The sequence below is a fragment of the Trichechus manatus genome, unplaced genomic scaffold, assembly GCF_000243295.1.
Source record: "Trichechus manatus latirostris isolate Lorelei unplaced genomic scaffold, TriManLat1.0 scaffold00090, whole genome shotgun sequence".
NCBI lineage: Eukaryota > Metazoa > Chordata > Mammalia > Sirenia > Trichechidae > Trichechus > Trichechus manatus.
The window spans coordinates 9009291-9023677 of record NW_004444026.1 but is presented as its reverse complement, the minus strand read 5'-3'; the positions used below and the strand labels follow the sequence as shown (position 1 = coordinate 9023677).

At 53.5% G+C, this 14387-nt stretch overlaps 1 protein-coding gene across 1 annotated transcript in view; it reads right to left on the bottom strand.

Annotated features, from left to right (window-relative positions):
• Positions 1 to 4126: 4126 nt before the first annotated feature.
• The window catches only part of SORBS3 (sorbin and SH3 domain containing 3), a 26520-nt gene continuing 16259 nt past the window's right edge, over positions 4127 to 14387 (bottom strand). Inside the window, exons 8-18 of the mRNA XM_023736702.1 lie at positions 14296 to 14382; positions 13634 to 13680; positions 12942 to 13081; positions 12706 to 12758; positions 12521 to 12567; positions 12188 to 12302; positions 9913 to 10038; positions 8269 to 8580; positions 7263 to 7366; positions 6595 to 6701; positions 4127 to 4205 (exon numbers count right to left, since the gene is read on the bottom strand). Coding sequence (XP_023592470.1) covers positions 4144 to 4205; positions 6595 to 6701; positions 7263 to 7366; positions 8269 to 8580; positions 9913 to 10038; positions 12188 to 12302; positions 12521 to 12567; positions 12706 to 12758; positions 12942 to 13081; positions 13634 to 13680; positions 14296 to 14382 — 1200 coding nt within the window. The 3' untranslated portion in view covers positions 4127 to 4143. The remainder of the gene's footprint in view (positions 4206 to 6594; positions 6702 to 7262; positions 7367 to 8268; positions 8581 to 9912; positions 10039 to 12187; positions 12303 to 12520; positions 12568 to 12705; positions 12759 to 12941; positions 13082 to 13633; positions 13681 to 14295; positions 14383 to 14387) is intronic.

Sequence of the window (14387 nt, the reverse complement as noted above, 5' to 3'; positions counted from 1 at the left end):
GCGGCGGGGGTGCTCTCTGGAGCCCCCTATATACTGCGGTCGCCCTCCAGGAGGTGCCCCATCCTTCCGACTACCCTTCCTGAGTGCAAGGGAAGCGGTCTAGTGACAGGTTCACTTCCCACCTCGCAGACAGTGGAGGCTGCTGTCCTCCAAAGCTCTCCCCGGCCAACAGAGTTCCACACCCCCCTTCAAAGAGTCCCTCGAGCACCCCCATCAAGGTCCAGGGCGGGGGAGGGCTGGCTGGGTCTGTCTGCGGTGCGCCTGGCTCCTCCGCCCACTCCAAGCTCAGATGCTGGCGCAGATGCAGCCTGGACACCCACAAGTCCCAAACCAGGGGCCGCCCTCCTCAACTCCCTGCCTGAACTGCTGGCGCCCTCCCTTGGCGGTGGCCGCAGACTGCTGCAGCTCTCCCGGCAGCGCAGAGCTTCCCGTGCTGGGGGACCCAGGCGGTTGTCCTGGGCCGTCCGGGCTTGAGATTTCCCCCAGTCTGCTCCGCAGGGCGACCCCTGTGGGCCCAGGAGGAGATGAAAGGAGACTCCTGGCTGAGGTTACCGCGCCCTCCTGTGCTACACACTTCTCTCACTATTCTGGGCTAATGCTTTTCCCATTCCTGACTGCCCTTACCTGACCCCCTCTGCCGCCCTACTTGGTGTGGGTCAGCCCAACAATCACCGCTGGCCCTGCCCTCTACACCGTCGGCGCACCACCTGGAACCCAGGCTCTAGGGATCAGGAGAGGACAGCCATGGATATGGTCCCAGGTGCCAGCTCAGGAATGTGGAATCATCTATCAAATGATTCCTGAGAGTCATCACTGGCAGCCCTGGGGACCTCAGGGCCCACCAGAACTTGTCCTTGCATCTCCCATTGGTCTGGACTTCATCATTTCTCTGCCAGGGGAGCACACCTGTGGGCACAACTGTAACTTGCCTGCCTCAGCTGTGAGTCATCCCAAGTTCTCTCTGCAGGAGTGTCCTCACCACCCCTCTCCACCTACCCATGCCTGGCCTGTGTTTGGTCCTCCCTGGACTCACAGCCAGCCACCTCCAGCCCCAGCTACCTCCCACAGCTTCTGTCCTTGGTGTGAGTAAATCACTCTCACAGTAACTATATAATCCTGAGCCTCTTACTACCACCTCTGTTCCTGATGTACCTGTTCTACCTCCCCAACTAGACCAGATGCCCCTTAAGGGAGCAGGAAACTGCAGGTGGGACTAGCACAGCCTCAAGTTCACACAGACCTAGCCTCAAATGCCAGATCTGCCTCTTCCTGCCTCTGCAATCTCAGGCAATTTCCATAGCTCTTCTGGGCCTCAGTTTCCCTATGTGTAAAATGGGGATAATGCATAGCTTACCCTCCTGTTACGGAGATTGCCTTCCCATATAAAGCTGCTGGCACACAGAGGTTTACTCTGAGGACAGAGTTCTTGTTTGGGTCACTGCTCCATTCCCAGAGCCTAGTACAGTGCCGGGCACATAGTAGGCACACAAAAAATATTTGTGGAATGAATATTATTTGAATGATTGAATGGATGAATTTCTTTTCCCCCTCCCATTTATGGCAGGGACTCTGTTTTACACCTGTTTGCACTCCTGACTTTGCCTTGGACGGTCTCAAGAAAAACGTCTATAGGTTAATCTGCCAAGTTTTCTGCTGGATGGATTGTGCACTCACAAAACCCACAATAAAGAGAGGATGGCCCTATGGAACACAAGACAGTACCGTCCTGCTCTAAGCAATTCTGTGGGCCTGGGCAAATCACTCACCTCATCCCTATAATGAACAATTCCCGGTGGCCTACGGGCCTTTCTAGCTCCCTGACTCCTCTGGCAGACAAGCCAGGAAGCCAGGTGTCCATGGCTCCCCTCACCCCTCAAGGCTCTGATCCTCCCTCCCCAGGCCTTCTTACCAGGTCAAGTCACAGGCAGCCTGGGGTGTAGAGTTTGTTGACTGCAGAGGTTTCAGGGCCCCATCAAATAGAGGGCTTGGTTTCTGCCTCAGGGAAAGGAAGTCTCAACCCTCATATCTTTTATGAGGGCATCAGGGAATGTGAAAGGGGCTGAGATGGGGGATCATAAACAGGTCGGCAGATTCCTGAGGAAGTGTCCTTTCCAGTCTTGGATGGGCTGGACCTGACAACTTAGAACCAGCCCATGCTGAGGACTGGGGTGGGTGGACTGGATGGAGGAAAGGAGTGCACCCAGGTCTTGTTCTTCAAGCTGCTGTTTAACCACTACACAGGCCCCCTGGCCGCACCCAGGCTCAAGGAACCTGCCAGAGCCAGGACACTGCCTTGTCATCACCGGCCCCTCCCACCTCTGTCCTGACTGAACCACCACCCTTCACATTAGCCATCACCTCTTCCCACCCACCTGGGGTGGGGGCACCTTCAGTGACAGGCCTAGAAGACAGGATTTCCAGGAAGAACATAAAAACAGTCATGACAAAGAGCCCAACCCCGGGCCTCCCCAGCAAAGTCCCTGACCTCATGGCCTTCCTTCTTCAGTGGCCTCTGGATAAGGACTGCAGGGGCACTTGGTAGGTTTCATGCAGAGAGGTGGCAACAGTTAATAGGCCTGAGTTTAGATCCTGACTTCACCATTTAATATGTATGTGACCTAGACAGCTTAATTTCTCAGAGCCTTAGTCTCTCCTTCTGTAAAATGGAATCATAAAGCCTCACTGTTGTGATGCTTACGTTAGATAACACATACTCGACCTTGTAACCTAGTATGCCATACTCAGCTCACAGCTGAGGAACCGAGGCTTCCTTCCTTGGTGGTGCAGCCAGGCCCAGACTGGCCCAGCCAGCCCCCACTCCTCACAGAAACCACCAAGCCCTGGGAAATCTACAACCTTGGGCCAGAAGAGTCGCTTTGGCTAGCCACGACCCACCACTCCCAGCTTCCCGCAATCAATTGCTCAAAAACTCAAGCTCAAAGTAGGAAAAACAAAACAAAAACAAACACACGAGAGCTTCAGTGTGGAAATAAAGCACACAGAAGGAAAACATTAGCAGCAGAACAGTTATAAATGCCATTTAGCTCAGCAACCCCACGGCTGCTCCAGAATCAAAACAGCCTGCAAACAAGGCCACATTCAGCTCTGTCTCTGGTTTCTCCCCACAGTCAGGCCTTGCCCTGGTCCTGTGACACTCTCTGCTCAGTACTGTTTGTCAGACAGCTGCCCAGTCTTTGGGTCTTCCTGATTCTGCCGGAGGCCTGAGCTGAGATCTTTAGATATTAGTGCTGCTTTGTCACCCTGCCCATCCCACACACACACCTGTTTCCCAGCACAGTCCACTGCAGAAAGAATTCCATAATCCCAGGCCATACGAGGCCTTTCCCACCCCAAAGGAAAAGTACTCAGAGGGAAGGTCCCTGGTCTCCAGATTTATTTTACATTCTCTTCCAGAGGGAACTTGAGGGCTGGGGAGTGGGCGCTGGGGAGGCAGGAGGGCAGCAAACATCAGTCTCCCCTGGAAGACATTTGGGACAGGCCAGTCCTCCAAAGCCAGCAGCCTGGGCAGCACAGCAGGAAGACGATGTGCAGAGCCCAGGCCAGGGCTTGGCAGCCTTTGGGAAGAGGGGCCTTCAGGCAAGACCTACCAGGCCTCGAAGGCTAAGAAGGTGGCTGCATCCGTCCCCCACCTGCTCCCAGGCCCCGCTGGAAGCAGGAAGGCAAAGGGGTGGCAGGCAAGCTGAAGTGAAAAGGCAAGAATCCCCTCCAGGCGGAGGCATTTGGTCTCTATTAGGTTAGGAAGCTGGTCCTGGTTAGAGGAACCCCATGGGGGTGAAGCTGGGAGCCAGTCCCTGTTAAAGGAAACACCATAGCGGGTGGGGGCAGGGGTTTGGGGGTCTGGTCTCAATAAGGCCTGGAAACAGTCTCCACTTCAAAGCAGACCTCTGTATTTGGGGAGTGGGGTGGGGGAGGAGATGAAAGGGCTGTCTGAGGAATGCCTGTGAGTTGTGTGGGTGGGGATCAGTCCAGGGGGCTCCAAGGGAAAGGCTTCTGGGGTTGTCTGCAGATGCTGGGAGCTCAGGCCCAGGGTGAGGAGGATGTGGGGGAGATCCTCTTTCCCTCCCCTATGTGCTACCGCTCCCCGACCATCCTGGCTGGGCTCTGGGTTGCCACGGAGACCGCTCACACCGGAGCTACGTAATTTCCAGGGAATGTTCCAAATTTCTGGGTCCTCCGGGAGACACCTGAAAGGGGGAAGACAGAATAGAGCATTCCTTCGCCTCTTTTTTTTTTTTAAAAAAAAACAGGAATGAAGTGGGGGAGGTTAGGGCCCTGCCCCCTGCTGACAGTGTCCAAAACTGCAGGTGGAGTTCCTTTCCCAGTGAGGTGGGTTTGCTTTTCTCATTCCTGCCCCCTAGTGGCAGAAGCTTAGATATGCAAAGCTACGTTTCCTAAATTCAATATTCCCTTTAATCAAAAAATCTGAGCAATCAACAAACATGCACAACTTTGCCCACAGCTTTGAATAGCTCCATCCTTCCCTGGGAAAGAGAGGAAGCACGGGGACAAGTCACAGACTTTAAGTCACATGGAACCTCACTGTCTAGTATGACATCTTCATTTTACAGGTGGGGAGGTAAGGCCTGAGAGAAGTCCGAGTGAGTTGCCTGAAAGCTGCTTAGGAGTACAGTCAGGACTAAACTCTTGGCCTCCTATCTGACACACCCCCAAAATACCTGAGGCATGGAGTGGAAAGGGGGAATGCTAGAAGATACAGGAATATGAAATGAAATAAAAGTTAGTCCTGATTTGGGGTAAATTGATGTTCCTGGGACTTCACTTCTAGCAGGCTGGTGTTATGGATTGAATTGTGTCCCCCAAAAATATCTGTTGTAAATCCTAACCCTTATATCTGTGGATGTAATCCCCTTTGGGAATATAATTTTCTTTGTTATGTTAATGAGGCCATATCAGTATAGAGTATTGAGCCAATCACTTCGAGATATAAAAGAGCAGATTAGGCACAGAAGCAAGGGAGTGCAGATAGGGAAGATAAGATGCCATGCCACAGGAAGATCGTCAAGGAGCTGAGGAACAGAAAAGAGACAAAGACCTTTCCGCAGAGCCAACAGAGAGGGGAAGCCTTCCCCCAGAGCCAGTGCCCTGAATTCACACTTCTAGGCTCCAAAACTGTGAGAAAATAATTTGTTTGTTAAATCCACCCCCTAGTGATATTTCTGTTATAGCACCACTAGATAACTAAGACAGCTGGTAACCTTACTTCGCTATGAAAAGCCATGTTCATCCTGGCCCCAGGCCTTGCTGATACTGTTTCCCTGCCTGGAGTGCCCCTCTTTTACACACTGCCTCTTCAAATCCTTCCCCTGCTGCTTCAAGGTGACCCAGCTCTCCGACCTCCTCTAGGGAGCCTTCCCTGACCAGCCCACACTGATGTAAACCTGTGCTGTCTAAAATGATCATCACTAGCCACATGTGGCTACTGAGTGCTTGAAATGTGCTAGTGGGACTGAGGAACTGAATGTAAAATTTTACTTCATTTTCATTAATTTAAATGTAAGACAGCCACACATGGCTACCATACTGGACAGCGCAGCTCTAAACCTTTCCTCTGAAAACCCTTGTACCTTATACCACAGAAGTACTGCTTTTTCTTCTTGCCTATATAAATCTGCAAAACTTTATTAGTTGTAAAAAATGCAAAAGCAGAACTGCAGACGGTAATATTAGAACGCAGCCAACCCCCACCCCTCAGAGCTAAGGAATGTTAACAAGTCGGCACTTAATAACCACTGGCGTGTTGGAAGCTTGGTCACCAGCGAGGTACTGGGATGCAGACCAGGAGAGGACAGACTGCCAAGTTAACCCTGTGGCCACTCCTGCCCAGGTACCCCCCAACCTTCAGGTCCCACAGCCTGCTGGGCGGGCGCTGGCTGCTTACTTCTCTGGAGACCACCCCACTCTCTGAAGCTGAGATCTGGCCAGGGCCTGCCCACTCTGGGGAAATAGATCATGTGAAGCAGAGTAGGTGGGCCACCCTGAATTAGGCCAAGGCCAACTGAGTCTTCCCTGCTTCAGATTTGCCTGAGCTGCCCTGGGGCCAACCCTGAGAAGTTGGGATATCGCCTCACTCCCCCTCCCCAGGCCTGGAGAAGCTAGCTGGGGGCAGAAGAAGAGGAGAAAGAAGAGGCTACAAAGGTGCAAGACCTGGTTCTTTCTATCGGGAGTTTAGCGTCTGCAGGAGACAGGATCCCCCCTCCCCCACAGACTGCTCTCTGGCGAGGCAGAGATGTGTGGTAAAGAGCAGAGGCTGGAGGTCAGGAATCCTTCCCTGAGTCCACAGTGACTTGCAATAACTCTGGGCCGGTGCCAGCTTCCTCCCAGGCCTTGCCCCTCTTCAGGGCATGGAGGACAGCCGGAACAGAAGTGCTGGCTTGGGGGAAGCATCCAGGGCCAGGTTTCCAGCAGCCAAGCCAGAAGCTGGGTGGGGGTGGTCAGGCCATGAACCTTTGTTGAACCGCACTGGTGGGCAGCAGCAGCCCTCCAAATCCCCCCAGGGACCCTAAAGTACCCTCCTCCAGCCTGCTTCCCAGCCCATGCCCCAGGCTCACATACCCACGAACCAGCCATCATCACACTGCTGCATGACGTCCACCCAATCCCCCTTCCACAGCTCCATCTCGTCCTCGTTCTGGGGCTGGTACTGGTACATCGCCCGGTACCTGTGGGAGACGTCATCACGGCAACCTCCCCCAGACCAGGTCTGGAGGTTCTCAACCCAAGTACTGGCACTCCTAGAAAGCTCTCTGAATTGCCAGAGTCCCTCCATGTTCCCATTAGGCCCTGGGCCAGCTCCTACAATGACTACTCTCTGCCTGGCTTCCCCAAGCCTACTCCCTGCCCTCCACGCCCTAACCACCCCAATCTCACCTCCTCTGAGCTACCAGTGCCTTCAAGTCCGTTCTACCAGTTCTCAGCCTTGGTTTCTACAGGCACTGACCTCAGGGCTGGGAACCCAATGAGGAGCCTGAGCCAAGAGGCCAAGGGGTAGGGAGGCTTGCTTTAATGCCATATGGCTGGCAGGAATGTGTCAAGCCAGGAATACCACAGACAGATGCCTTCTCACCTGTCCCTAAATCACCTGTAAGCATCTAAAGGACAAGCACTATCTAATGGGAGTTTACCAAATACGTCCTAGAGGGGAGGGGAGAATGTTGGGGCCAGTGTGCTCAGCACTGCTTGCTGGGCTCCCCCCCGACCATGCACCCTCAGATGGTACTCACGGGGTCCAGTGTATCTGAGTGGTGCTGGAAGAGGAGGCCCCCGGGGCCAGGGGATGGCTGGTGCCTTGAGGGTGGGACAGAGCTGACCCAGAGATGCGGAGACTCTGGGGTTTCACAAAAGGAAAGCAGGGTCAGAGGAGGAAGTTGACAGGGAGGAAAATTATATCAGGCCTCACACGTCACCTGCAGGAAGCATTTCTACACACTACCTCATCTTATCCTTACAAATCCCAAGGCACAGGGACGATCTGGTTTGACTAGCTCACTTCACAGAAGCTGGGAAGTTGAAGCACAGGTAGTTAAGTGACCGGATTTCCAAACGCCAGCAGGGACAAAGCCGGGGACAGGAGGAGTCCCATGCACTGGTTGTACATGACTCTGGGGACCCACAGCAGCCCCAGGTCACTGAGGCCTGAAGGCCAGGGAGGGTGTGATAGAGGTTTGCTGAGTGAATGGATCAAAGAACGAATGAGTGTCCAGAGGGTGTAAACACGCTGTCTGCGGGCTACATCAGCACTAGGAACAGTGCTATCTTTTATCCGTCAACTACTATGAACTTTTAGTTCAAACCCCCGCAACCACCCTCTGCAGTGGGAATTTTTACTCCCATTCTACAGGTGAGCAACATTCTACAGGTAAGAAACCCAAACCCAGAGAGGGAAAGTCATCTGCCCAAGGTCACACAGCAGGTGAACGGCAAACCTGTGATTCCCGGCACCACTTGCAAATCAGGACCGAGTGGCGTCTGGAGGATCAGGATGGCCTGGGCTGGCTTTGGGGTTCCACCTAGAGCTGGCTGGCTGCCCCAGGCTTCCCTGGGCTGGAGCTCAAGGACTAGAACCAACTCAAGGGATATGAGGTCCCCAAGGCCAGGTTGGGGCTGCAATGCAAGGTCCTCCCCAGTCACTCCACTCCTGTATCTCCGGGGCTGGTGGACCAGTCCCAGGAATGGGGATATGGCATGGGAGCAGGGCTCAGCACTCCATACTGAGGCAGGCCACCTTACCTGGGTCTGGGGTCTTGGCTCCTGGGTGGGGAAAGAGAAGCCGGTGCGGTGGGGGGAGGTCTGGCCTCCCCAGTCAGTGGGGTCAGCTGGTCTGCGTGGGGCAGAGGAGAAGCTGGGGTTACTGGCCAGGCGGGCAGCGGCAGTCAGGCGAGGGGATCCAGGGAGCTGGGGGCCGTCGTCACAGATCCGGACCCTGGGCTCACGGCACACATGGACGTAGGTGGCGGGGAAGATGCCCTGGCGCCCGGTGCCCGAGATGCGGCCCTCGTACCAGTTCTCGTTCACCTTTCGGATCAGGCAGATACGCTCCCCCTGGGGATGGGGAGAAAGGAGTTCACGTCTGCAGTGCCTACATGGGCACCATGCACCCTGAGGATTATTTAAGCCTAACATCTTGCACATGAGCTCTTTCCACAACAGGCTGGGTTTGGATCAAGTCCTGCCTCTTCTGGGAAGCCTACCCTGCATGCATCCCCTCCCTGGTTCACAGCACTCTCCCTCCCCAGAGCTCCAATGACAGAGGATCCTGGTGGTTAACAGCACAGTCCAAACCCAGTTCTACCAATTCCTAGCTGTGTGGCCTTGAACAAGTTACTTTGCCTCTCTGAGTCTTGGTTTCCTCACATGTTAAGAACCATTCCCAAAGAGTCGATTCTGACTCATGGCGACCCCATGTGTTTCAAAGGAGAACTGCTCTCCATAGGGTTTTCAATCACTGTAATCTTACAGAAGCAGATCGCCAGGCCTTTCTTCCATAGTTAGTAGCCAAGTGCAAACCATTTGTGCCACCCAGGGCACCTTCACACGTTAAGAGGGGATACCAACATTATTGCTGTAAGGAATAAACAAGATCAATGGTACACACGTAAGAAGCATTGGACACGTGATAGTCATCACTACCATGACAGTGTCCTGTCTCTGCCTCACACACTGGGTGATCCTGTCACCAGTGCATCGAAATATCAGCACCCTGAGGGCAGGTACTGGGTCCTTAAGCACACACGCTGACTGACGTCAGGGGAAGAATCACCACCACCTCGGTGGGGCTGTCCTGGGGAGGATGGTTTCCAGCCCTTGCTGTCCCCTGTCTTCTCCTGCCCCTACTCCCTGCCACCTCCATCCAGCCACCTCCTTTCCTCTCTCCCTGGAACCAGCTCTTCCAGATGTCACTCACTGGGGACACTCATGGCCTGAACCCCCAAAAATAAAACAAAGGGAAACAAATTCCATGCTTTCTAGGACATTTTTCAAACTGTTTTGAACACAATCTATAGTAAAAAAATGTTTTAATAACAATCCAGTACACACATACATATGTATATACGTACTACCAAGTTTCATAAAATATCCTTTCTACATGCAGTGCATTCTAATATTTGTTCTTTTCTTTTAAAACGCTGATTATGATCCTCACAACCTACTAAACCACAGTTGAAAAAAACACAACTCTAAAAGGTTGTAATAAACTTTTTAAAAGAGGCTAAATTAAAAGAAGTATATTTGAAGAGATTGGGAAAATATCTGAAATACTAGGTAACAATGGGTACATCTGCCTCTTTTAAAAATGTTTTTAATGTACATATTTAACCATGTCTCTGCCTGCCCCCACCCTGCCCCACCACTTCCTGCCTGGCCTAGCCCCACCTTGCGGAAGGACAACTCCACGTCCAGATCCCCCTTGAAGTTGTACTGGGCCAGGGCTTCTCCATATTCCAGCACCTGGTAGGTCGGCGGCTTGATGGGCTTGGGGATCTCATCTGCAGGCAACACCTGCAGGAAGAAAGGTCATGAGTCAGGCTGCCCCTTAGCCTGAGTGTCAACTAGGTACAGACTTGTGGCTCCTGGGAGGAGGGTCCGGCAACAAAGTGAAGATGAAAAACAAAAGAAGAAAAAGAGAAGGGGGCACGTGCAAGATCTAACCCCAGACCAGATACATGAGAGACATAGACACCAGACACAAGCCCTGGGAGCGGCCAGGGGTGAACAAAGCCAACGAGGTGGTCAGTCCAAGAAGGCGCCCTGGAGGAAGAATTTTCAATAGAGGTATGCGGGGCGAGCATTACTGGAGCGGGACAAGCAAGTACAAAGACTTGAAGGTGGAAGCAAGCCAGCTGGAGACTTTAAATTGGACCACAAAAGGAAATAAGGAGTTCCAAGTAGCATTTGGCAACCTGTTCTAAAGCTGAGGATTTAACATTTTACCACTGCTGAGAACCAAGTGTTCCCCTTCCTCCTCCCCTTTTACTCCACCAGGTGCTCTGCATACTCTCCACATCACCCCAACCCACAAAGATCAAGAAGTCGATACGCTATTTGACACTAAGATGTAAATGACTAATAAAGTAGAATACTGCACATACTTTGTAGAATTTCAAGATTAGAGAGATTGTCCTGAGGGTATGGGAGGCCTACTGATGCCTTTCAAATCAAGAACATGAATTAGTAACAACCCAATCCATGGGTCAAAGAGGAAGTCACAAAAAATTAGAAAATATTTTGAACTGCATGAAAATACAATATATCAAAATTTGGAATGCAGCTAAAGCAGTGCCTAGAGGAAAATTTATAGCATTAAAATGCTCACATTAGACAAAAAGAAAAGTTTCAAATTAATAATCTAAGAACCTTAAGGAACTAGAATAAGAAGAGCAAAGTAAATCTAAAGGAAGCAGAAGGACGAAAATGATAAAGAGCAGAAATCAACAAATTGAAAACAGAAAAACAGTAGAGAAAAATCAATTAAATCAAAAGCTGGTTCTTTGAAAACGATAAAATTCTAGTCAAAATAAAACAGAAATTATCAATACCAGGAATGAAAGAGAGGACATCACTATAGATCTTACTGATGTTAAAAGGATAATAAGGGAATATTATCAAATAAATAAATCTGATAACTTGAAATTCCTTAAAAGACACAAATATCGAATATAACTTGAATAGTCGTATGTCTATCAAATCCAGAACCTGGCTTTGGGAGTTGAAAGACCTAGATTAGGATTCTGGATCTTATATTTAATAACTTGTTTCTGAACCTTAGCAAAGTGGGGATAACATATCGCTTCCCAGATTAATGAGAGGAAAAAGGGGGTTAACACACAAACAAGATTATGCATGTATATGTGATTCGTCCCTGGGTGGTGCAAACAGTTAACACCACCTGCTGTTAACCAAATGGTTGGCAGTTTGAGTCCACCCAGAGGTACCTCAGAAGAAAGGCCTGGTGATCTACTTCTAAAAAATCAGCCACTGAAAACCCTATGGAGCACAGTTCTACTCTGACACACATGGGATCACCATGAGTCATAACCAACTCAACAGCAACTGGTTTTTGTCTAGTTTTGTTTTTTTAAGAAGGCCTGCGCTGGCTTTTACCTGCAGCATCTCCTCCCTCCCCCCTCCCAGATCTGTCCCTTCTTCCCCTCCTCTCCTTCCCTATCTCTTTCTCCTTCCTCAGAGGAGTACTTCACAGCAACTAATTATGTGATTTATAAATGGTCAACCACTTGGCACTCTTGGCAGCTGCAATTACAATTATTCTCAGGGTGGCTTTAGAGAGATGATCTGAGTGCTGAAAGTCCGTGACACTGACTGGGGGTAGTAGTCTGTGGTCCAGGAGCCTGGGCTGTTTGGTTCTCCCCAGGGCTGAGCCCCACCTTCAACCCTCATTTCACAAACATTTCCTAGGTGCCATTTCCTGCATGCAATGTACTGGGCCAGGCCCTCTGGGGCCAAGGGCATTAATGATATGTGGTCCCTGCCCCATGAGCTCACAGTTTCACATCTTAGGAAACAGCGAGAAATGAGGTATCAGTCAGCCCCAGCAAAGGGCCAGGGATAAAGGGGTCTGTACTCCAAGCTTCTTCCAGCCCATCCACCCTCCTGCCCTGGTTCCTGCTTGCTCCCCTCCCTCCCTGCTCACCTCCACGTAATTAGCAGGGAAGATGCCCAGCCGGCCATGGTGCTCCCCTTCCAGCCAGTTCTTGTCCACCTCCTTATGGATGTAGACAATGTCACCCTTCTGCAGAGTCAGCTCCCTGCAAACCAGAGCAAGAACATCAGGGCAAGTTGAAGTCTCCAGATTCTCCTTCCCTTCAGACCCTGTCCAATATACCCCGAGTCCCCTCCACCCCTCTGAGGATGTCCACTACAGCCCTATCTCCCCACTCCCCTCCACCCTGCCCCCCATGCAGGGGTCTGAAGCCACAGAGGCTCTGCCCTGGGTGGAAGAGGAAGGGAAAGAAGGGACACTTACTTTGGGGACTGTGCCTGGAAGTCAAACTTGAGCCTGGCAGCCTTCATCTGGGCAGGGAGAGAGAATGGGGGTGGGGGCGGGGGGGAGATGGTTACCTCAGTCAGATAGGTGGCAGGGCGAGAACAGAAACCCCAGGACCCACTCTAGGCCCTCCCTGAACCCTGACCCCAGAGTCCCTCCCTTACCTTCTTCTCTTCCTTTCTGGCTGGGCTGCCCCCTGGCTCAGAGGCACTCCGGTCTGTGGAGAAGCACTACCTCAGCTTGGAAACCGGGGGTGGGGGGTGTGGGGGGGCCATGGCACCACCCCCCTACTACAGGCACCAGTGAAGGCAGGGGTTCTCCGACCTTTCTGCCACCCCCCGGGACCAGCATATCTGCTGGGTGGGCGTCTGGGCAAGACAGCGTAGGATGTGGTCCTTACCTCGGGTTGGGGAAGGGTAGACAAAATCCCTACGACCCAGGAAGGGGCTTCCTCCATCCGCCATTCTGTGGGGGCTCAGGGATCGGGAGGGACCCAGGTAAAGTGCATGCGGGGAGCTGGAGCTCCAGGCTGAGGCCGGGCTGCGAGGGGACACCGTGAGTGAGCCACCTGTCTAGAGCTTCACACCCTACCCGGCTCACCACTAGACCTCCCTGGTTCCCCAAATGTCTCCCAACCCCGCTGCCGCCACCACCGCCTCCCAAGGAGTGTCTCAGGTCCTGGGCTCTCAGAAGGATGTCCTACTTCCCGTGCAGCCAGGGCCAGGAAAGGGTGAGGCCTTGGACAGGGAGAGGCCGGAGAAGACCAAGTCCGCGGAGTGCGCGTGCCAAGTGGTGGCTCCCCGCACGGCGCTCCGCCGCCAGTGGCGACCGAAATTCTCGGGCTTGAGGCAAGTCCGCCTCTGTGGGCTAGGGGACGGCCCCCTTGCAGACAGCGGCGGCTCCGAGTCCCTCCCTCGGCCGGGCTGCGCCCTCCAGGCCACGCAACCGCTCTCCAGGCCCCTCCTCTCCGCTGTCCCGCGGCTCGCCCGCCCACGGCGCGCCCGGTTCGGGTGGATCGTCCCGCCCCGCGCCACGTCCCTCCGCCCGCCTCCGACAGCGCCCCCCATCCGGCCCGCGTCTCCAGCCACTCACCGGGCCGGGGGTCGCTGCTCTGGGGACAGTCGGGGCGCCTGGGAGCTCTGTGCAGGGAGGCGTGGCCGTTCAGTGCCGGGACCCGGGGGTCCCAGCGCCAGCAAGGCCCGCCGCCTCCGGAAAAGTTTGTAGCTTGGCAGGCAAGGAGGGCTGGGGAGGGGCGGGAGGGACGCGGGGTCCTAGAGTCTCCCGCGCGCAGCGGGACGGGACCGCCAAGGAGCCCAGGAGCGGGGAAGGGAAGCTAGGGTGGCGGAAGAGGGAGGAAAGCGACTGGAGAAGGAGAGGCCCGGGAAACTCGAGACTTTTAGGGGTTGGGGGTCCCTGAGGGCCGAGGTTCAGGGGGCGGGGCGGGGCGAGGCTCGGTGGGGGGAGCCGTGGCACCCGGACGTCAGGCTGACGTGGAGTCGGCCTGGAAAGGTTCTCAGGGGTCACTTGGGAAAGTCAACGCCCTGTATTTTATGGAAGAGTGAAGAGATCGGGATGAAGTTTGCTTTGCCCAGGGTCACAGCCTGTGTGTGGCTTGAGGCGATACCTCTTGACTGCCTGCCCTCCCACCAAAGCCCTTGGACAGGGAGAAGCCAGATTGTCCAGCGTTGCAGGCTCGAGATTCCAGCTCCGGGAGCCTGCTGGCGTCTCCCAGAGTGGGATTGGGAGGCCGGTACCTTGGGGGATGGCAGCCGGGTCTCAATTGCCCGCAGGTCCTTGTCCAGCTCCGCGCTCAGCTTGGCTAACTCTCTCTCAAGCAGGACCTGAG